The sequence below is a fragment of the Festucalex cinctus genome, chromosome 16 (assembly GCF_051991245.1).
Source record: "Festucalex cinctus isolate MCC-2025b chromosome 16, RoL_Fcin_1.0, whole genome shotgun sequence".
Lineage (NCBI taxonomy): Eukaryota > Metazoa > Chordata > Actinopteri > Syngnathiformes > Syngnathidae > Festucalex > Festucalex cinctus.
The window spans coordinates 14,036,828-14,059,949 of record NC_135426.1 but is presented as its reverse complement, the minus strand read 5'-3'; the positions used below and the strand labels follow the sequence as shown (position 1 = coordinate 14,059,949).

Genomic DNA, 23,122 nt, shown 5'->3' with positions numbered 1-23,122 from the left:
CATTTTGCAGTGAATAATTGATGTCAACACGAAGCGAAGCAAAAGCTTTTTTAAATGCAATGAAGTGCTACGCGGAGCAGAGCGGAAAGGCCAGCTGAGCGAAGCCACTTCTTTGGATGAATGATTAATGACCTTCGCTGTGTGCGAACAATAGGTAGGAAGAAATGGGACAAACAATACTGATGGGGAATATCTGAAGTCCTTACTTCCGCTTGTATAAAGAGCCTGCTCATTACTTTGCATCTGAAAATGCCATGCTTGTGCGTGGCAGTGGCTCATGATACTTTATAATGGTGAGCTCGGGCAGTGGACACTCGGATGCCTTATAAAAGCCCACCACGTCCTCCTCGAGAAGCCCCCTGAGCTTCAATAATTCACACATCACAGAGCCCTCTGAAATCAAGGCGCCCTCGTCTACAAAGCCAAGGTGCGACTCCAACTAAAGTCTTTCATGCCAGTTGGTGAGGTAAGCCGGGCTGAGGCATCAACGCGGCCATGTCTCCCTCAAAATAAGGACGCTTCAGCCAACAAACTACCATCGCCGTTATTGCCAATACAGAGGACTAATTCACTCATTTACTCCCAGCCATTTTCACAGAAGCAGTCCCGTTCGCTCCCGGCTGTTTTACTGGATTTTGACTGATTTTGCAAGGCCCACAGAATATTGTGTTCGATTGCTATAAAAGCATGGAACCCATCAAAAGAAAGATTAAAGTCTCTTCTTTCATCAGGAAAAAAAAAAAAAAGTATGTTTGTATCTGTTTCCGTTTTGCAGCAATTAGCATTAGAAGAGAGCTAAGTTTCATCAGTTTTCACAAATCTATTTCAAATTGTAAGTCATTGAGCTTTTTTTCTACATGGCCCTGGTTGATCTCCTTTGCCACCTGCTGGCCGTTTGTGTAATAACTACCATTTCTGCAACCATTCTTTGCAGTTGAGAGGCTGCATCAAAGCCTTCTATATGCTCTAGCATAAAAAACAAACAAAAAAACAAACAAAAAAACGTATAAATACGTCTTTGGGACACTTAGAACATTAAAAAAACGTATTTATACGTTATTGGGAGTAAATGAGTTAATAGGTGCTTTTTCCAAGAACAAGCGATGGAACAACATTGCCATTCATATCCATTGGTTTGTGACAAATGGTTTGTGACTCATTGTGCATCTACGGGGGGATTAAGCAACCCGACGCGGGGGAGCATCAACAACGCCTCATGCAGGTGGTGTGCTATCAGCCCCCTTCGCACTCTTTTGACAGATTGCAACCATTAGACGGGAGAAATCCATTTGCTTCATCGGTAGGACCGCCTCTTAAAATAATCACTCATTGAGGGGTTGGCTTTAGAATCTCGACTGTCAGCACAAATAATAAAAACTGAAGCATTCAGCCGACTTTGGGCACATCTTCAATCTGTTTCCTCATAATGTCGCACAGGTGTTGAAGAAGGTTGGGTGCGAGGAGGTGGCGTAACAGGAAATGAAAAAAAATGTCAAGACAGCAAGCTTATCTCAACTGTCCAGGACACCTGAGGCATCCTTTTTGCTTCTCATCAGCGCGCAGGTGTCCGTGCATTCGCTTGTGCGCCTTGCACGTTGTGTGCGGCCCGCAATCATGAATACTAATGGCGCCCTGTGAAAGACTAGGGCTGTGACTTGACTCTAAAAGGAGACAGTTCAACGTTCACATACAAACACACTGCAGGCGGGAGATAAAGCGGCGATTATCAAACACGGCAGCTTGTCACGCACACAGCAACGTTGTGATCGAGTTCCATTTTAGATTTGAGGGCTAAAAATTTAAAAGGAGATTGCTGGTATTTGTATTTTGTTCAGGACCAGGATACAGAAGCATGTAGCAGCTGATGTAATTAGTATTCCGATGTGGTTACACGAAACAAACCAGAAACATGGAGATCGCAAGCCGAAAGTGTTCTCTCAAATGCGGCAAGCCTGGACATGGCAATCACTGCTTCAATGGAAGACAAACAAAGGAAGAGAAATAGAAAAAAAAAAAAAAGGATCATAACACCTGCAGAGGAAAGTGAGAGGCGACTAAAAGCACAACAGTGACAGTTAAGCGAGCATAGCATCTCGAACACCGGTGTTTTAGCTAATTGGTGTGAATCAATGTGAAAATACAATTTTTCTACAATTACCTTGAGAGCATGGAGACGCACTGCCATGATTATGGCAGCGAGCCTGCAATTAACATCAACACCGTGCAAAGCAAATATAGAACCAGGGTGATTTCACAGCTCGGCTTGATGTGGATGAGTGTTGTTACTGTCATCCAGTTGCATTTTATCACAAAATATTACGCGTTTATGTCGTGATTATAGCTATTAAGTGTGATGATTTTTTTTTCCATTTTGTTTCGACTCATAAAAACCCATCCTCATTTTTAAGAAACTAGAATTTCCCATTCATTCCAATTGGTGACCAAAACAAAGCAGGACGAAGAAGGGTTGTTTGTTAATAATACATTAGATTGGCTTGTATCTGATTGGTAATGGCTACCCTAATGTTTAGATTACCCCCCACCGGTACTGCGCTTTCACATGCTGTCCACTACCAAGGACAAACTAATGCAGCCGGCAGTGAAATGACTTGGAAGTGATCCATGGAAAACATCAAAGAGTTCCTGAATCCAAATGAGCTATTTAATCCTTTTAGTCCAATGCAATAGGGCGTTCAGGTCGGATTACCTCGACATGGCAAACATTTCGCTCGGCATCTTCCAATTGAGCCATGGAAATTACGGCTTATGTAAGCGTGCTTGTGTGTCCAAACGCAGATGTGTTGATAAATGAAGAGCAGCGAACCTGATGGTCCATAAAAGCAACGTATAAACCCCGGGCTAGTGATGTCCTGATCCGATATTCGTTATCGCATTGGCTCTTGATCCAGCTCTTTTATGAGTACCAGAGAGAATCAGACCGGTTTGAGATTTATAAACACTTGTGGAGGCATTTCAAACCTACATAAAAGTTACCACAAAATGGCGACGATTGTCAAATTCTGTGCTTTAGACAATCAACCACTGTCTGTCATGGGAAATACTGGATTTTCTTGTCTAATTGACTTTTTGGAACCAAGGTACTAACTTCCTTCTCCATTACTTAGGGTTGAAGTAAAAACAAAAAAAAATAAAATACAAAAATAAAACAAAACAAAAGGATCGGTATCGCATCTGTATAGGAAAGAGCATGCTTTAAAAAAAAATCGGATCAGAGGCAAGTCTTGATCGGAACATCTCTAACTCTTGCAATGTGTATCGATTTATATTTGGTATTAGATTAAATTAGAGCCCACCAACCCACCAATACAACAATAACTTTGTCCCAAGAGCCTTATCGTGGCTGGAAATACCCCTGATATTGAGATACAAGCCACACTGGATTGCACCAGGCTTAAAATAGACATCATTACCCCATTGTATGTTTCTGTGTGGTGGCAGTGTGGGCGTCCCACTAATCACCAAGCAGACTCCCAGAAATGCCACAGTTCAGTGGTCAAGACTCTTCAATTAGCTGTAATCTGCAAGCAATGTGGGTGAAGCGCTCTAAATAAACTGCAGTGACAGCAGCTCCGTGCACTAAACAGCCTCAACACAATACACAACATTGGGCTACAGTCTCGTTTAATGGGACCGTATTCTTGTGGTAAACCAACGTTGCAAGAAGCAATTAGGCTCTATTTCCGATTCTGGTGTTGGTAATAAATTGTTGACACTGGAGAAATCTGACCTTTCAAATAAGCACTTCACATGATAGCCAAATAAGCGTTCTATAACGACAGGTGTCCACTAGCAGTCACACATCTGGATGACATTTTTATATTAATGATGTGCCTTGACATAGCTAATATCAGGACATGAGAGGAGCAATCCACTTATACAAGCTTGCCAAAGGAGAATGATGACAGGTGATGCTCATGCAGCAACACACGACAAAGCCGCTGCAGAACACTTGCTTCCACTCACATCCATTCCCCGAGTCAAGTAGGACCCTCATTTGTGTGCGCCGTCACACTGCTCTTCGGACTGGTGTAGAATATGAAAACCATAAATCTGATGCGGCTGTGGGAAACAGCAAAGAGGTCACGCACTGATGCCTCTGGAAGCTCACGCCAGACAATTGACCTCAGAGAGCGCGGCGATGCTCCTCGCACCAGCCCAATGACCACCCTGCCCGAGCCTCCCATGACAACAAACTGATTGATAATGATTGGACGTAAAGTGAAGGGGGTAGAGGGAGAACAACACACTAGCGTGAAGATGGCCGGTTTAAAGACTGATGCAACGTGCAGTCCCCAGGTGTGATGGCTCTTTTGCGATTGACTGATAGAGAGAATATTACAAGGCCGCTTCTGTCAAAATTTGATGGATGACATTCTTAATTAGATTAGGGGGGTCATGTATGGGTCATGACCCCTCCCTAATGAAGATTAATGACCCTTTAATGACTTCCAGATGTCATATAATGAGGGTTAATGACCCTTAATGACTTCCTGATGTCATTTAATGAGGGTTAATGACCCTTAATGACTTCCTGATGTCATTTAATGAAGATTAATGACCCCTAATGACTTCCTGATGTCATTTAATGAAGATTAATGACCCTTAATGACTTCCTGATGTCATTTAATGAAGATTAATGACCCTTTAATGACTTCCAGATGTCATATAATGAGGGTTAATGACCTTTAATGACTTCCAGATGTCATTTAATGAGGGGTAATGACCTTTAATGACTTCCGGATGTCGTTTAATGAGGATGAATGACCTTTAATGACTTCCGGATGTCGTATAATGAAGATGAATGACCTTTAATGACTTCCGGATGTCGTTTAATGGAGATGAATGACCTTTAATGACTTCCAGGTGTTATATAATGAAGATGAATGACCCTTAATGACTTCCTGATGTCATTTAATGAAGATTAATGACCCCTTAATGAAGATGGATGATGTGTAGGTGGTGTTCCTACCTGTTTTTGCAGATATCATGGCTGACCCGGGTTCAAATGCTAATTGTTTGGTTAACTTCCGGATCCGGTGCACGCCCCCCTAGATTGAGTGAATAATGAATAATAATGAGATTGAATGACGTGATCGGAGGGAGTGGTTTAGTATGGGTAAAACCGCCGGGGGAAAAGTACTAGCCATTTCTATTATGGTGAAGGGGGAAAAGTATGCGCAAACACGGCTCAAAGATTGTATTTTTAGAGGTTGTAAAACAAGAAGTATAAGGTAAGGTTAAACTGTGATACGGTGGTTGGTATTATGAAATTAAAAAACATGAAGTTATACATTATATGTAAAAATGTTGTAAGAGTCGTTCGTGACTGCTGGGGTTGAATCTGAAAATAAACGGATAAAACTATATAATTTCCCCTTACTGATATAGTTACTATCTGACATTTTTGTTCAATATTTCTGTGAGTAGGGGGAAGCATATGCAGTCAAAGATTCATGGGGAGGTCAAATGTATGTCTGTGCTTGTGTGCGCGTACGCGCATATATGGCTGCATGAGGGTCAAAGAAGTGTGAGGACAGACGGGCGGCTGAAGAAGTGTGAGGTAAACGATGGCTATAATGTTGTTAGTTTGAAAGACAACGCTTCCTAAAATATATTACAAAAATAAGCATGTACTCTGACGGTTACATTTATATCAGTATCAATTTTACAAAAGGAAAATGGTGAGCAGGTCTCCTCACCCCCTGTGAGAACAGAGGGGTTGCTGGTCATAAAATTAAATTAGGCTGAAGAAGAACGGACACGCAACTAATTGTGAGGGTCATTTCTGAGGGTCTAATAGAAATTTATGGATTTTAAATTGCGTTTTGCACACCCTCCTCTATGTATAAATATGAGGCCTTCGCAATGCCACACTCACTTCTCTGAAAAATTCTCAAGAGGTATCGGCTCTGAGCTTCCAAGATGAATCCAGGTAATTAACTCTTGATATTATCTATATATGTATATATACTCATACAAATGTGGCACTTATATTCACTTCTATTAATGTTTTTGCTATGAAATAAAAAACCCCTACATCTTAATGAAGCTTCTGGAAAAGCAAGCATCTTAGTGAGTGATTTATTTATTTAATGGAATGATGCATGCCTTTATTTTTATACTTATAGCGTTTATTTTATTTTTAAGTTATGAGAGATTTTGGAATAAGTCTGTATCAATATGTATTTTTGTTTTACATTTATTTTTATTTTATAGAGTTAGGAGAGTTTTTTTTATTTTATTTATTTTTTGAATGAGTGAATGAGTTCGTATTTTCTTATTTTAAATTTGAATTTTTACAGAATTAGAAGCGTTGTTGGATGAAATTCAACTGTATTATTATTCAGCGTCACAAGATGGCGATGTTGTGCCAGGAATCCGGCGTAAGTATTTCTTATTTTGAAACGTTTAGAGCTTTTTCTTGCTTTAAAATTAACTGTTAGTAATGGATATTTACAGAATTGAATGAGGATGTGAACGAGAGGATTAGACAGCCGGAGATTTTCGTAATTACGAGTGATGAGGAAGAATTGGATGACGAATTACCTGCAGGAGTGAACGGTAAATTTCCTTTTTTTAAATAAAATAAAACCTATGTATTACTATTTTTTAAATGAACCGGTAATGTTGTATGATTATAGGTGGTGATATACTGAGCGAGACGGTCCCAGAGACTGCTCAACCTGAGGTCATAATAATATCTGACGAAGAAGAAGAAGGAGGAGAAGAAGAAGAGATATTAAGGCGTGAAAACGTGAGGGCCGAAGAGGAAGGTGAATTCGTCGGGTTTCCACCGATTGAAAGCGAATCTGAAATGGAAAACTCTGAGGGGGGTGACATGGATTTAGATAATGTAGGTCAAGGTTTGGCTGAAATTGTAAATGCCTTAAACGATGAGATCTCTATGCAAATCGAGCCTTTTCAAATGCCTGATGAAATCGTCGACGATGATGGCGATCCGTTTGTGGCTATAAGACACATTGAGGATTTTATTGATTTCTTTAATCCTTTAGAGAGGGCTCTTGCACGTCTTAACCAGTCATCTTCAAACGGCGAAGCCGTTGAGGACATACTTGAACCAGACATACATAGAAATGACCAACAGCAATCCTCTGTATCATTTTCACAACATTCCCAGCCACACCCACACAATCAAACGCAACATGTAGAAGGTAGCAGAAGTACACATTGCCAGCAGACACTTGTGTCAAATACACAAAACTTTCAATACCAACCATACACGCACAATCAAACGCAACAGACAGAAGCTGGTGGTAGTAGTACACCAGCTAGACAAGACCTCCAACAACAGTCTCGGGTAGATCGACACATTCAAGCAGAACATCCCCCAGCACCAACCCCCAGTACACAATCCACCTTGCAACAATCTTCAGACACAAACAGACAGGTGGGGGGACAAGTTAGGCGTCCGAATTTTAACAACTTGGAGATAAGACGACGTCTAAATACAACGAGACCCGAAGACCCCCTTGATTTTGCAGCCTTCTACACAAACATTGGCAATAATTTGAATGAAGCTGTGCAGGAGGTAATCAGATCGACTAGTCGCGGTGATATAGTCCAAGCAGAAATAGTGGGTGAAAATGTGAGGGAGCACTGTTACCTAGATGCTGTTAATGACCCGAATGACGTAACTGACGCAGTCCATAATTTGCTAGATCGCATCGCACAATCTAATACAGAGGTACTGGCCGACAATAGTCTAGAACTTGTTGTACAGATTGTATTTGATGTTAATGGCGGAGGAGGTGCCAAACGCAAACTAATTTTGACTACAAATGATGAAATGGTTCAAAAGAAGAAGAGATGTTTGTACATAACGTATGACAAAGATGATAAATTATGCTTTGCTAGATCGTTAGCATACCTGCTTGACGGATCGTTGACTGTTGATCAGGCTACACAGAGGGCTCGTTATTTACAGCAAAGCGTGGGGTTGACTTGTGAGACTGCCGTTAGTCTGAGGGACGTACACAAATTTGAAACGCTTGTGAAACGCAAAATCGTTATAGCTTATAGAGCGGATTGCGAACGCCCCCTGTCTTTTTTTGAGACGCAATACCCCAAATCAGAGGACTCAGTGTTCTTACTGCTATTAGACGGACACTATTATGGAATAAAATCGGTTAAGGAGTTCATAGGGAAATCCTACTTTTGCAGACAATGTTACAAAGGGCATAAAAACCAAGAACAACATAGTTGTGAGGGGCATTGTCACATCTGTCTCGACCCTACCTGCAAACAACAACCGTTCAAAGCCATTCATTGTAACGATTGTAACAAAATATGTCAGAACGAGAGTTGCTTCGTTAAACACAAAGAACGCAGACAGACCTCAAAATCCGAGACTAGCAACTGTGAGAAATACAAAAAATGTAGCGAATGCAGTGTGGAATATTACGTCAAATCACAGGGGGAGAATGTTAAACATAAATGCCCTCAAGCCAAATGCACAGTATGTGGAGAGGTTCTACCTAAGGGCGGTGATGAGGCGAGAGGAAACCCTCATCTGTGTTACATGCAGCCTCTAAAACCGGAAGCGCCTTGTAAACAAATAATTTACTACGATTTTGAAACATTCGTAGGTGCTGACGGTAAACACAAACCCTACCTAGTGTGTACCAAATCGACAAAGGGGGTGGAAAAACATTGGTTGGGTCTTGATTGCGTCGAACAATTTCTTGATTATGTCAGGAACCCTCGTTTTGAACAGTCTAAACTAATCGCTCACAACGCCAAAGGTTTTGACGCTTACATCATTCTAAACAAAATGGTAGACATGGGGGTTAATGTCAGCGTCATTATGCAAGGGAGCAAAGTCATTTGTTTCTCAGATACGGACTACAAACTGGGGTACATCGACTCCTTGTCCTTCCTCACGATGCCCCTCAGCTCCTTGCCTAAAGCTCTAGGTTTCATCGATCAAACTAAAGGGTATTTCCCCCATGGCTTTAGCTCTCTAGACCATTTAAATTACATCGGTCCCTACCCTGATCCAAAATATTATGGGATAGAGCGTATGTCGACGGTCCATCGTACAAAGTTTTTTGAATGGTACGAGGTAGCGTGTAAGGGAACCTTCAATTTTGCTCAGGAAGCTCTAATGTACTGTAGAAATGATGTGAATATTTTGGCGACAGCTTGTGAGAAATTTAGAGAGGAGTTTCTTAATGCGACTGGTACAGACCCGTTCAATTCTGTAACTATCGCCTCCTCCTGCATGAAGGTGTTCCGGAACAATTTCCTAACACCTAAAACTTTGGCTATTACGCCGACCGATAATTACATACAACAATCCAAATCATTCTCACGCGACTCGATCCAATACCTAATGTGGGTGGCGCACAGCCAAAAAATACCTATTATTCACGCCTTAAACAAGGGGGCAGGTCAAGATCGGGCAGTACTATGTAGACGGGTACGCTTTGATAGACGGCGTAAAATATGTATGGGAATATCTCGGATGTTTCTATCACGGATGCCGTGAATGTTACGATCCTACTCAAAAGTGTCCTATGAGTAAACGACCGTTTCAAGAAAAGTTTGACAGGGTTAAAAAGAAAATACAGGATCTAAAAGTCAAGCACGGTGTACAGCTTGTGTTGATGTGGGAGCATGAGTGGCTGCGGTTAAAAAAGTCAAATCCGGATATAAGAGAGTTCTTGCGCAATTCAAAATTCCCTGAGCCTCTTATACCACGTAAAGCTCTTTTTGGAGGGAGAACGAATGCCTTCGTGTTACATTATACGGCTGCCCCCGGTGAACGTGTAATGTACGTCGATGTCACATCGCTTTATCCTTTTGTCAACAGCACATGTGCCTATCCGTTAGGACATCCTACCATCATTCACGACAATTTCGATGACCCCCAAAAGTATTTCGGGTTCATCAGAGCTAAAGTCAACCCTCCACGAGGCCTCTATTTCCCCCTGCTGCCCTACAAAACGGCAAGAGGTAAACTGGTGTTTACACTTTGTCGCACGTGCGCAGAACTTAACAATCAAGAAAGTTCGTGTTCGCATAACGATGACGAGAGAGCCTTAACCGGTGTTTGGGTTACGCCTGAATTCAACAAGGCTCTCGAGCTGGGCTACACCGTATCACAAATTACGGAGGTGTGGCATTTTGACTCGTCGAGTAGCGACGTCTTCAAAGCATACATCGATACATTCCTTAAAGGGAAGCAAGAGGCCTCGGGGTATCCTTCCTACGTCGTTGATCAGGCAGGTAGGGAAAAGTACATCGAAAACTATGAGACTCACCAAGGTATTAGACTAGACCCCTCAAAAATAAATGTGAATGCGGGTAAGAGGCAGGTGTCTAAATTATGCCTCAACAACTTTTGGGGCAAATTGGGACAGCGTGATAATTTGGATAAAACAGAGATTGTAAGCAGCACAGAACGCTTCTTTGAATTGTTATTTTCGGGGTTGTACGAGATCAAAGCCTTTCACTTCCTCAACGATCAAAGGTCGATCGTGCAGTACAGCTACCACCGACGTTGCAACGTCCCCCCCTCCAAAACCGCTAACATCTTTGCAGCATGCATGACCACGGCTTATGCACGTCTAAAAATGTACGCATATTTGGAGCGACTGCAGACGAGTGTTTTGTACACCGACACGGACAGCCTCGTCTATGTAGTCAAAGACGGCGAAAGTCCTTTGGAATTAGGTGACTATTTGGGGGATTTGACTGACGAGTTGGGAGGAGATAGCATTCAGGAGTTTGTTTCAGCGGGTCCTAAAAGTTACGCCTACCAAACTAGGAACAGCATGAAAACGGTAATGAAGGTAAAAGGTATCACACAGACCCATGACACTTGCAAACGCGTCAATTTTGACAGCATCAAGAATTTAGTCGAAGGGTACATTGACTCATCAGGCACACAAACCAGAACGATTGAAACGCCTCAACACACTATCGTGCGTAACAAAAAGGGTTTTCACCTAAAAAACATGTCATTCATGAAAAAGTTCAGGGTAGTATATGACAAGAGACGTCTTATCCCCCACGGACACACCCTGCCTTTCGGTTATTAGTGTGTTTTGTGAAATGGAGTTAAATCAAGTTGATTTTGATCCGAGGCTTCAACCCCCCTTTTCTTGTTTAATATCTGGACCAAGCGGGTGTGGAAAAACATATTTTGTAAAAAGTATCTTGGAAAATTGTAACCATGTTATGAAAGGTCTTCCTGACAATGTTGTATGGATCTACACTTCTTTTCAACCTCTGTACGAGGAACTTCAAAAGCTGAATAAAAATATTAACTTTGTGAAAGGTCTCCCTGATTCTTTTGAGGATGAAAGTTTGTTTCCAGCGCGTCAAAGTCATTTGGTTATTCTGGACGACGTCATCTTTCAGGCGTCGGACCACCCTGAGGTGGTAAGAATTTTTACCCAATATAGACATCATAGGAATATGAGCGTCATCATGTTAACGCAGAACATTTTTCATCAAGGTAAATACAGCCGGACAATCAGCCTCAACAGTAATTATATGGTGTTGTTTAAAAACCCGCGTGATAAATTACAAACGAGTGTTTTGGCTAATCAGATATTTCCCTCAAAGAAAAAGTATTTTTTGGAAAGCTTTGAAGACGCTACCAAAGACGCTCACGGGTATTTATTAGTGGATTTAACCCCGACATGTCCAGATCAATATAGACTGAGGACGGGCTTACTAGCTCATCAGTGGCCTACCGTCTACATACCCAAGACTTAATAAGATGTCGAAGCTTTTAAAAAGAAATGCTCCGCTGCTCAAAACTTTGTTTCACGCCAAGCCCAAGAAACGTAAAGACATACTTTTGCGCGGTCCCGCTAGCTTGGTGAAAGCTCTCTGCGAGATTGCTCTAAATCTCTTAAAAGGTCACATACCGCTGAGTCCTTCGCAGTATAAGAGGCTAAAAAAGCAAAAGAAGGTGATCAGAGAATTGGCCGATAAGAAAAAAAGTCTGAAGAAAAAACGTGCGGTCTTGATTCAAAAGGGTGGTTTTATCTTACCCTTGTTGGGGGCATTCGCCCCTGTCCTCGGAAGTCTTTTAGGCGGTCTAATAAATAAATAAACTTTAACCAACATGAGTTTGAGAACAGCTCAGAAAATGATTCTTGTCTCACCTCACCAACTGGAACGTTTAAGCAGGCCGGAACCAACCATTCGAGAGACGGCGGAGCGTAATTTGGATTTTAAAATGAAGGAGGTCCTAGAAGATAGTTCTCTAGACCAGTATGAGAAAATTAAAAAGTACCAATCCTTGATGCAACGATATTTAGGGTTGCTCAAACAAGGGGAAAACGAACGACGACCAATCAACCTGACTCTACCTGCTGAGACATCAAACACATCCCCATCAGATGAAGCGACGGGTTTGGAGAATGAAGCCTGGCTCGACATCGTCCAAACAATCCCTCCTCGTTACCGTAAAAACGCCGATTATGTTTTAAGAAAACTGTCTACCGACGAAAGAGGTTGGACTCCTCGCAGCGAATTCATCTTCAGAGGTAAGCCCGTCAGAGGATCCCACATGACTGATTTACTCAAACATCTCATCGGCAAGAATGTTTCATCGCAAGGTCCTAGAGGTTGGAGCGAGTTTCTACACACCCTCTCAGAACTCAATATACCCGAAACAACGGTTTCTAACCCACATGCACGCGAGGAGTTGAGACGTCTAAAAAACGGCTCATATACACCTAATCCCATTGTTAAGGAATCTTCAAACGGGAAAAAGAAAAGAAAACGGACTGCTTCGACTATAAAGTGGGAGGGGTTTTAAATATGACACTTATTTTATGTAAGGAAAAACACATCACTCTGTATTGCCTTTTAAATTGCTTTTATTGAATAAATGATTTGAAAAACATAATCCGTTACAGACAATGACATTTTTTAAATTTGTTGAAAGAACATGATTTTTGTCCTCCGCATGGTTTGCAGGTAAAAAACCGGTGTCGCCGAACAAAAGCAGATACCATAGCATCATTCTTGATTACATCGTCGGTGTAGCAGTCCATCACATCCTGGTAAGACTCTCCACACCCTCTGTGGCTCAGGTAGTACACACAATGAGGGCCGCAGGCCGCTGACAGTTCATGTTGTAACTGGCGATTATGGTAAATTATACGGTTAGAATACTTTTCCAGAAAAGACTTTATACTTTGTGGGTAATATTTAAAATCAGGGGGAAAGCCGAAGGGGTCGAAAAAAGATGCAGAGTCGTCCTTTTCCAAGGTGAGAGCCAACCAATGTTCTCCGGGTTTAGAGCGGGGGTGTGTATTAACTATATAGTATATGGGGGGCGAGGGTTTCAAGGAGGATAACTCGTCCGAAGCGTAAACACCTCCAAATAAATGTCCTTGTAAACGTGTCATCAAACTCTCCAATTCCCTTCCGTTCATCTCCTCAGTAATAGTCCATTAACACTTCCCTCTTCGAGTTAATTTCTAAAATAGAGTCGTAACAAGCGTACACAATAAGTGTGGCGGTATGGGGAAGCGGGGTCCTGAATCTCATCTCCAATCTGAGTGTACCGCTGGACACAGGGGATAAAGCCTCTGTGTCCTGGCTAGGATTTAGATTAAAGGCAAACAGAGCATAGCCTTGTTGAAAGTCTTCGTGGTCTATACTTAGAGGTAAATCTTTTAAAAACCTCCCCGTCGAGGTAAACAAGTTATGAAACTCGCGCACTGCGTTTCCTGCGTTAAATTGGGGTTGAAACGCCTTAGATGGGATCTGCCGCCCTTCTTGAGTTAGGGCTAGGTATTCAATATTGTGGTGGGCAAAGTTAAAAGGATTTAAATTCTTCCGCCCCACAAAAGCGCTGTGATTGACGAGTGCTAAAACCACATACTTTGGCGTATGTCCCAAAAAGAGATTGTCTTGATGGCAGATCCTCGATAACTGGGGTATAGAGTAAGTCTTTACGTTGATCCTCGATAGGGGGTACAGCGCGTTGTCTTTGTGGAGAGCCGCTGCGTGACCCAAAGAAACGGCCGGTGCGACCGCTACTTTTTTTACAAAAAGGGTGGCTCCTATTATCTTCAGAGAGCAATCAGCGTCGGGGGGACTCATTAAACAAAAATCATCGCTGGCTCTTGTTAGCTTTAGCCTTAGATCCACGTTATTTAAGAGGTATCTCTCACAAAAGAAAATATCCGAGTGAATGGGGCCTAGGAGTTGAAATTCCCTGGACCCCTCAATCAATTGGGCTCTGTGAACCAGCCCTTCATTAACATCGTTGCCCGTGAGCGATGTTGAATCCATCCGCCCTCGTGTATCTTTGAAGAACATGGCTGTGCTAAATTGGCTTTTGAGAGAATCCTCTGAAAAGTTTAACAATGTTTCAATCATAGCTCTGTAAGGGTGAGTAGCGCTTGATTGTGAGATGAGTCTATCCCCTAATGTAACATCTACTTGGGTAAAGATTGTGTTTAACGGATAGTTAATGATGCCTACGTGGTCGGTGGGGCCCAGATGAGAGCCGTCTCTGTGTGTTACTCGCAAACGCAGGTAAAGCATTGTGTCCGAGAGATCCATATATTTAGAACCGTCCCCCGGTATGAAGAATTCAATGGGTCCTTGCTCCGTCAAAGCTGATAAGGGTGAAATTTCGACGTATTGGCTTTGTTCTATCGAAAGTTGGGTCATTGGGGGTGAGAACAAATCTAATTCCGACAGAGTGCATTCTTGCGACTTGTGATGTAAAAGAGCCATTTTCGTCAGATTGTTTAAGAGAAAATGTCGGCGTTGCTTCTTCGGCGCTTCCTTCTTGAGACTGATTTCCTTTTGACTGCACGCCTACGCTTTTTATGAGTAACCAGTCTCTGACCTATCGGTCTCCTCGAAGGTCTTCGAGCCAAAACCATTAACCCGGATCCATCTTGATTCTTTTCTCTTCTCTGTATTCTTTCCATCGCACGTCCTGCTACATCCATGGCAATATTTTTAGCCGCCGACTGCAGGTGAGGTTTCGCTACTGTAAAACCTTTTTTGACTAAAGGTACGACAAAACGGAAAAGTTTAGAAAAAATGGAGCCCAAACCTCGCCCATATTGCACAGGGGCCCCGTGAAAACCCGGAAGCGACCCTCCTGCTTGGGTTTCGTAATAATTAACAAAGCGATACAGGTCAGGGTGTGTCTCCATCACGACCATTGTTTTTTACCTCGGTTTAAAATGCAGGGTAATAATTATCTTTCCGTATTTAAAATTAACCGGCTGATTCTGATCCGTCTTAATCTGTATTCCTACTTCTTCAATATGTCTCCTACTAATAGGCAGGTAGTAAGCAGGGTTGAAAGTTTTAAAAATAAACTCCCCGTATCTCCCTTCGATCGGAACAGTCCTCAATAACGGAGCATAGGCATCCCCTACCGTCTGGTGTTGCACCACGTCTGTATAAACGTATAAATGGTATTGACCCGCCTTTATATCGGCTGGGTACGGGGCAGGTAACCAATTAGGTTTTATAGTAAACCATTGTCCTTCCTTCATACCAAGTATGTAAGCCAACGGTGCATTAAAGCGGATCTTATAACATCCGGTTGACGACATCCAAAGAAATTTCCGCATATTAATATCGTAATGGAGTAAAATTTGGTTGCCTATTTTATTTTTTATAATATACAGAACCGCCTCTCGTAGCTTGTCAAGATCTTCATATTCCCCGGATGTAATATCTAAGGTGTGGGTTACAAATTCGTTTTTATCAGACCCCCTAGCTGTCTCGGAGTTCTTTGCATCCTTAGCTTTGGAAAGCATCATATCTTTTATATAGAAAGTAGTCTGGTTTTCGGGTACGTTTATCCAACTACGAGGGTATGAAATCTCAGTCAGGGCCACCTCCCAACTTCCTTCGAGATCAATGTGTTGGGCCAAATTCACTCTGAACTGTGAGATTGTGTTGTCCGTATACACATCCATACTAGCGTTAGAAGGTAGAGTAACGTAGAATCCTCCATCGTGTAAGGGATCCATGCCGGCTTCTGATACAAGTTGTATTTGAAACTCTTTTTTAAACGTCTACAATCTGAGAAGCGGGGACCCAGCTATCGAATTTCGAGGGCCATCCCTTCCAACGAACGAGGAATTGTCTCTGCCCCCTCACCGTGCGCCTTTTAAGGATTTTCTCAATATGGAATGTGTGGTCTTTTGATACGCTCACCTTCTGTAATTCACCTTCGTAAAACGATCCTTCTATGACATCCCCGTCATAATCTTTCAGTTTGTAGACGGGTGGAAAACGAGGAAGACATTCAGATATGGTAAACAATTCGTCCGTAAAGCTCTGCTCGTATTTTTTATCAAACACTCCTCTTAATTTAGATATCCTCACCACATCTCCTGTTTTAAAACGCATTTTTAATTTCCCACTTTGCTCTATCGGCATATTACCGTATAGATTCTGGAAAACCTGTTGAGTATTTCCGTCAGTAACTTGATTGGGCTTCATTTTTATACTTTTATGGTAGCTTTCGTTATAACTACTTACTAAATCTTGTACGACGTCGATATACCTGCGTGTGTTTCTGGCCGTAAAATATCTCCACATTCTAGTTTTTAAAGTTCTATTAAACCTTTCAACAACCTGGGCTTTCAGATCACTGGCAGTAGCAAAATGAACAATGTTGTGTTTTTTCATCAGGTTCTGAAAATGTCTGTTAAAAAATTCTTTACCCGCGTCGGTCTGTATTTTTCGAGGCGTCCCACTCTCAGACAAAACAGATTCAAAAGCTTTAACTACCTGCGGAGCCGTCTTATCCTTCAAAATGCGTACGTAGGCTTTTTTTGAAAAAACATCGATGACGGTCAGTAAATATTTAAATCCATCGTTGACGCCAGCCAGGGCCTGCATATCGCAGAGGTCTGCCTGAAATTGATTCAGCGCCCTTGGGACAAAAACCCTGTTTCGTGGGAAATTGATTCTAGCGGGTTTGTGTAAGGTGTAGGCATCTTGCTCGATTAAGAAACCCCTGACTCGATCACGATTTACTTTTTTACCCGTAACATCCTGTACACCTAAGTGTAAACGCTCTACACCACCAAAACTGGCCGGGTGTGAGGCATCGTAGTAAAGCTTCTCCATACACTTCCTCTCAGCCATCATCATCAGAAAATGAATTTAAATGATATATGCAACGATTATTTATTGATAAATTCACACAGACATGACTTCTTTTGTTTTTTTGGTTTATTACATGATTTCCATAGTATAATCATACACAATAGTAAAAATGATTACATGCATAATACTAAAAGGCAATACTAAGAATTAATATACTCAAGGACTCGGGATAAGACATAGGGACTAACTTTTAATTCAACGACGGTTTGAAATTCTTTTAATTCAACAGGTAAGTCTAAAGGGTAGTTATTTTCTAGACAGTATTTTGCAGAATCAACAAACAGAGTCAAAATTGTTACCAGGTGACCTACACCCACGTCATCACACCATGCATCCAGAACGGCTTTAATTGTATTGGCCAAACCCAAATGACTCTCGTTCACAACACGTCTGACAAAACAATCCCAAGATACATGAAATAGCGAATGAGACAATGATCTGACTTTTTGCATAATCATCAACATTTTGTCAATTTGTCCGTCTCGGTCAGAAGTATGTAGAATGGTTCTCTCCAGAATGTCCGCCCAATTACACAAACCGTAATATCGAAACAACAATTTTCTGAAGATATTCCCCATCGTGTGTCTCTATTTAGAATTGTAGTACTTGTCCAGCAGAGTCTTGAGGTCGTTCGACAGCGATCCGGGGCCTTCAAGGGCGTCCAGTTGCTCGAGCTTGTCGAGTATCTTCTTCTCTTGCTCGAGATCTAGCAGGACAATCTCGGCCGCTGTCTTGACCTTCTTAATGTCGGTAGTCAGATGAAGCAAGTTCAACATGTAATGAATGCTGGGGAGGAATTTAGGCGTGCACAACAATGCTATCACACGATGATAATGTTTCCTAAAATACTCATCATCGTCTATTTCTAGACACTGGTGCTGCCTCTGGCTGGGATGGTTGATTAAACAGCCATTACATTCATCTCTACTGTATTTAACTATAACTTGATTGAGGAGATGTCCTATAGTCTGTTTTATACAGTTGTACTTATCCCGACACAGCCAACTGTCCGGGGGTCCGTTCCAGACAAGGTCCCAGTCCTTGTCAAGGTTTGTAGGTGAAGGCAAAGCTGTTGGCGGGCACCCCTCCACAACGTCCCCGTCAGAGGTTAGTTGCTGCTGAGGCTGCTGCTGCTGAGACTCCTGAGGCTGCTGAGGAGGTAGGTGTTCATGCCGGGTATTGAGTTCCTCAGGAGTCATCAGCAGTTGTGAATACTCCAGCGAGGCAATGTACTCATCGGTCAGCTGCACTTCTTGAGAGTTCTCCGGCGGAGGGGTGTTCTCGTCGGCAGTCGCGGGGTACTGAGAACAGTCCAACTGCTCTCGCTCAAGGTGGGTCGCGGCTGCCTCAACGTCCTTTCCCTCCTCAAAGTCAGAGCTCTCTGTCTGCGTACCTTTTGAGACTTTAAGCCGCGATCCTTCCACCAGAGGCACCACACTCCGGGCACCCAGAGGCGTCCACGATGTTGCCAGGCGTCTGGAACTCTGTCTGGTAGGAGGCATCGTTGTCGTCGTTGGCTTTTTCAGGCAAAGTGTAGTCCGGCTGGAGACTCCTGCTCTTATATTACATAGGGGCGGTTATATGGGAGGGATTTGTTGTAAAGAGGCGTATTTTCCCATTGTCTAAGTGGTAGGGGGGCTGTCCTTGAGGGGGGGTTGGCTTATGACGTCAGAGTAGGTGGTTCATAGGGGCGTTGACTACTCAAACGTCAACGCCTTCCTTACACCCACAATGTTTCGCCAATGCCGGCTGTCCAAAAAGAGGGTGGAGATTTTTTCAGAGTGCGCATCCATCCTCTCATTCCATTCAGCCAACGGTAGGGTCAAAACCCTCAAAAAAACACCACATTCAGTGTTAAATGCTTCCAAAGTAAAAAACAGTTCATTCTGATTTGTGCGATCACCAGTCTCTATCAGGTTGTTAGAATCAATTTTCACCTTAAAAAACCAACGACCTGTAGGCGTTGTCCTCGAGACCCATGTAAATGTTAAAACATTCCATGGTTCAGACGACATCATACATTCTTTCAACACTCGAGGTACCAGTTGATTTAATATACCCCAGTCATTAGAGTTTAGAGTCCCATAGCCACTAGGTGATGTATTTTCAACACCGTCCATGCTAAAATACAGACACAGCTCACCCATCTCGTAAAGGAAGCGGTATCCCCATGAGGCAGATGGATCCAAAGACCATATTTCCTCCAAAGACTCTGCGGGGGGTTTCTGAATACGTCGCAAAAACATCTGCTTCTTACGCGGCGCATCCAAAATCGAGTCGGTCCCAGTGCGTCCCATCTGCACTGAAACATTTGTCTCGCTGATTACATTGATTTTCCCCGCCATCCTCGCTGTAGCTCTATCGGACTGTTGAAGCGCTTGTTATATCCTTTTTACCCATACTAAACCACTCCCTCCGATCACGTCATTCAATCTCATTATTATTCATTATTCACTCAATCTAGGGGGGCGTGCACCGGATCCGGAAGTTAACCAAACAATTAGCATTTGAACCCGGGTCAGCCATGATATCTGCAAAAACAGTTAGGAACACCACCTACACATCATCCATCTTCATTAAGGGGTCATTAATCTTCATTAAATGACATCAGGAAGTCATTAAGGGTCATTCATCTTCATTATATAACACCTGGAAGTCATTAAAGGTCATTCATCTTCATTAAACGACATCCGGAAGTCATTAAAGGTCATTCATCTTCATTATACGACATCCGGAAGTCATTAAAGGTCATTCATCCTCATTAAACGACATCCGGAAGTCATTAAAGGTCATTACCCCTCATTAAATGACATCTGGAAGTCATTAAAGGTCATTAACCCTCATTAAATGACATCTGGAAGTCATTAAAGGGTCATTCATCTTCATTAAATGACATCAGGAAGTCATTAAGGGTCATTAATCTTCATTAAATGACATCAGGAAGTCATTAGGGGTCATTAATCTTCATTAAATGACATCAGGAAGTCATTAAGGGTCATTAACCCTCATTAAATGACATCTGGAAGTCATTAAGGGTCATTAACCCTCATTATATGACATCTGGAAGTCATTAAAGGGTCATTAATCTTCATTAGGGAGGGGTCATGACCCATACATGACCCCCCTAATCTAATTAAGAATGTCATCCATCAAATTTTGACAGAAGCGGCCTTGTAATATTCTCTCTACTGATCCTTGGTGAGAAAACTGCAACCACAGTCAGTCATCATACTTGGACTGTACGTAGATGCTGAACTGTTTGGATTGTAAACAAAAGACAGGGGTGCCCAAGTTCGGTCCTCGAGAGCCCCTATCCAGTCTGTTTTCCATGTTTCTCTCCACTAACACACCTGATTCGCGATCAGGATCGTTATCAGGCTTCTGCCAAGCTTGCTGATTAGCTGTCATTAGATTCAGCTGTGCTGAATTAGGGAGACATGGTAAACAGGCTGGATAGGGGCTCTCGAGGACTGGACTTGGGCACCACTGGCCTTTGGGGAGCTGAGGCAGCAAGGTCGGCTTCCTCTCGGTCTTTGCAGAAATAACACGGATCAATAGATTGATGAAGCAATTGCCTGGTCTTATATACTCAACTTAGAACTCATCGCCACCATACATCAACCCTTTGAAGGCAATTAACTCCCTCTGACACACTAAATCCAGTATCCACTGAGCAAACTCCCTGCTCAAGTGTTGGCAAAAAAACAACAAAAAAGGTCTTACCATGGCCCCCACGTGTCAGAAAGGGCATCCGGTTGATGGCAATGGGCACGGTGCCGTGCTTGTTGTGGAAGTGGTGGACGTGGTGGGTGGTGCTGAGGGAGGAGGAGACTCTGGCGGCCACGGCCGGGCACGGGAACACCAGCAGGGCCAGCGAGAGCACCAGCCTGAGCAGGAAGGCCGGACTGGCCCAGACTGCGGGCGAAGCCGCCCCGGGCCTGGGTACCACCAAGAGCCCTCCGTCCACCTGCACTTCCACCTCCTGTTCCATGAGGGCGGGGCCTGAGAGGAAGAGGAGGCCCCTCCCTCGTACACGACACAAACAAGGAAAGAACATCTCAATGGGATCCGGGGCCCACCATTTCCTGCTCTTGAGCCAGGGCAGGTTAGAAAAAAAAAAAAAAAAGAAATAATGAGTAAAAACCAAAAAATGAAAAGATCCTTGCTTAAAAAAAATCCTTGAAAAAACCTCCAAATCCTCAGACAGTCTTGTATCGATATCCAAATGTTGTATCCCAACAACGTCCTTCCTAATTTAAACAAAATCCATCATTTTTTCTCAGAAGTAAGCCTCCATTTGATATCCTTCCCAAATTTCTTGTCTACATTGACTTAGTTGTTTGACGCCGTCTCCTCCACCCATAAGTCAAGCATTATTTATAATGGAGGAGAAACACTCCTGCCATCCTTTTGGAACTTTTGTCTGCAGATGAATGAATCTAACGCCGGATGATGGCAGAATACCCTCGATAGACGCCGGGCTGCGACGGTTCGGTAGAAGGACGTTGAGAATCCAGATGTCGGGTTGAGAATCCCACAAAAAGCTCAGAACCAGGCTAAGTTTTCGTGAGGGAATTAAAAAAAAAAAAAAAAAAGAAAGAAAAAAAAAGCAGGTCAAGATGGATGGTTACCTCCTTGTGCTGTCCTTTTCAACTAAGAAGAGCAGCACCCAAAAAAATAGAACAGCGTCAAATCATCACCAGGAGTCACAACAACATGAGTCTCGGGACGAGGCTCTGTCCTTCCACTTGCTGAGGGAATAATTCCTGCGTCTCCGCTCCTGGTTCTTGCCTCCTGTCGCTTGAGCTCGCCAGACGAGTCGAGGCTGGTGTTTGTCTCGCTGGAGCTCCCAGTTAGACTGCCGCAACTGCTGCATTTGCTGTGAAATTCATGCTAATCGAATCAAAAGCTGCAGCGGCGAGAGCATCCTTCCTTTTCCTGCCTGCACACTTCGCCTGTCTCCTTTACCCCCCCCCCCCAGCTCCTCTTGGCCAGCTCATCTCCCCCCCCCAACCACGACGGCTGAATTGCAGGCGGCTCCTCCGCACCGAGCGGGGCAAAGAAACCGAGCGAAAGGTAGATGGGGGGGTCGGGGTGGCGGAGGGGGCAGGTTGGCGAGGTGAACACCCTCTCAGCCTTTGAAAACACAAGCGATGACTGTCAGGCAGAGCGCAGCGTGCGTGCGTGTGTGTGTCTACAGTGGTGTGAGAGGGAGAGGGAGGGCGGTGAGAGAGAGAGAGGAGATCGAGTGAAAAGAATTGGAACGTAAGAAGATGGGAGGCACCCTTTCTTGAACACACATACACACACAAGCCAAAACATTAGTTCCAATAAAAGCAAGGTCTCACTCAATTCTATTTCATATTTTCATTGTGAATGCACATCATAATGAACGCACTCAATATTTTGGCTTATTGCCTCATGCAGCTAAATTAGGAAATGGGTTTGCACGTGTGCACAATATATAGATGCAATCAGGTAAATTTGTGGCGTAAATGGCATTAAACGTTTTTTCTTAAAAGAAAACTCTTCAGACTTGCCACCTCCCCAATAGCACAGCTATAGTAGACATGAAGATGACTGGAAATTGCTAGATAGTCGGTACTTGCTAGAAATTCCTCCATCTCTTAAAATTGCCCTGATGATTCTTCCTTTCATATTTTCATCGATTAGGGAGCGACATCCATTTATTGGTACTATCACTGTGCCAAATTATCTCCACTCCAGGATGACTGTCTTCACTTTGTCCGATGTTAAAGTTAATGCTTTGAAAATTCTCTTGCCCCTTTCTCCTTACTGATGCTTCTAAAGCAGGGGTGTCCAAGCCCTGGGGAATTTGCTGTCCATTTTCGAGTGGCCGTCAGCATCTATAAAAATAACTTGATAAGGTCTGCAACCCTGTTGGGTGACAGCGTTGAAAAACTGTTTCTGTTTGCTGCATACACATCCTGACCAC

The 23,122-nt window shown here is 43.0% G+C and overlaps 1 protein-coding gene and 1 long non-coding RNA gene across 9 annotated transcripts in view; one reads left to right on the top strand and one right to left on the bottom strand.

The window, feature by feature from the left end:
• LOC144003105 (neurexin-2-like) overlaps nucleotides 1–23,122 on the bottom strand; it is a 392,228-nt gene that overhangs the window by 89,822 nt on the left and 279,284 nt on the right. For 2 of the 8 annotated variants that reach the window (XM_077498941.1, XM_077498942.1), the window contains exon 1: nucleotides 20,890–21,822. The exons of the other annotated variants lie outside the window; for them this stretch is intronic. In XM_077498941.1, the coding sequence (XP_077355067.1) occupies nucleotides 20,890–21,223 (334 nt within the window). In that variant the 5' untranslated portion in view covers nucleotides 21,224–21,822. Of the gene's footprint in view, nucleotides 1–20,889; nucleotides 21,823–23,122 lie in introns of those variants that run through there. 8 annotated transcript variants of the gene reach the window in all.
• LOC144003751 (uncharacterized) lies at nucleotides 6,257–6,742 on the top strand. The gene is made up of 3 exons (XR_013279057.1): nucleotides 6,257–6,404; nucleotides 6,481–6,582; nucleotides 6,663–6,742. It is a non-coding gene; the product is annotated as an uncharacterized LOC144003751 (long non-coding RNA).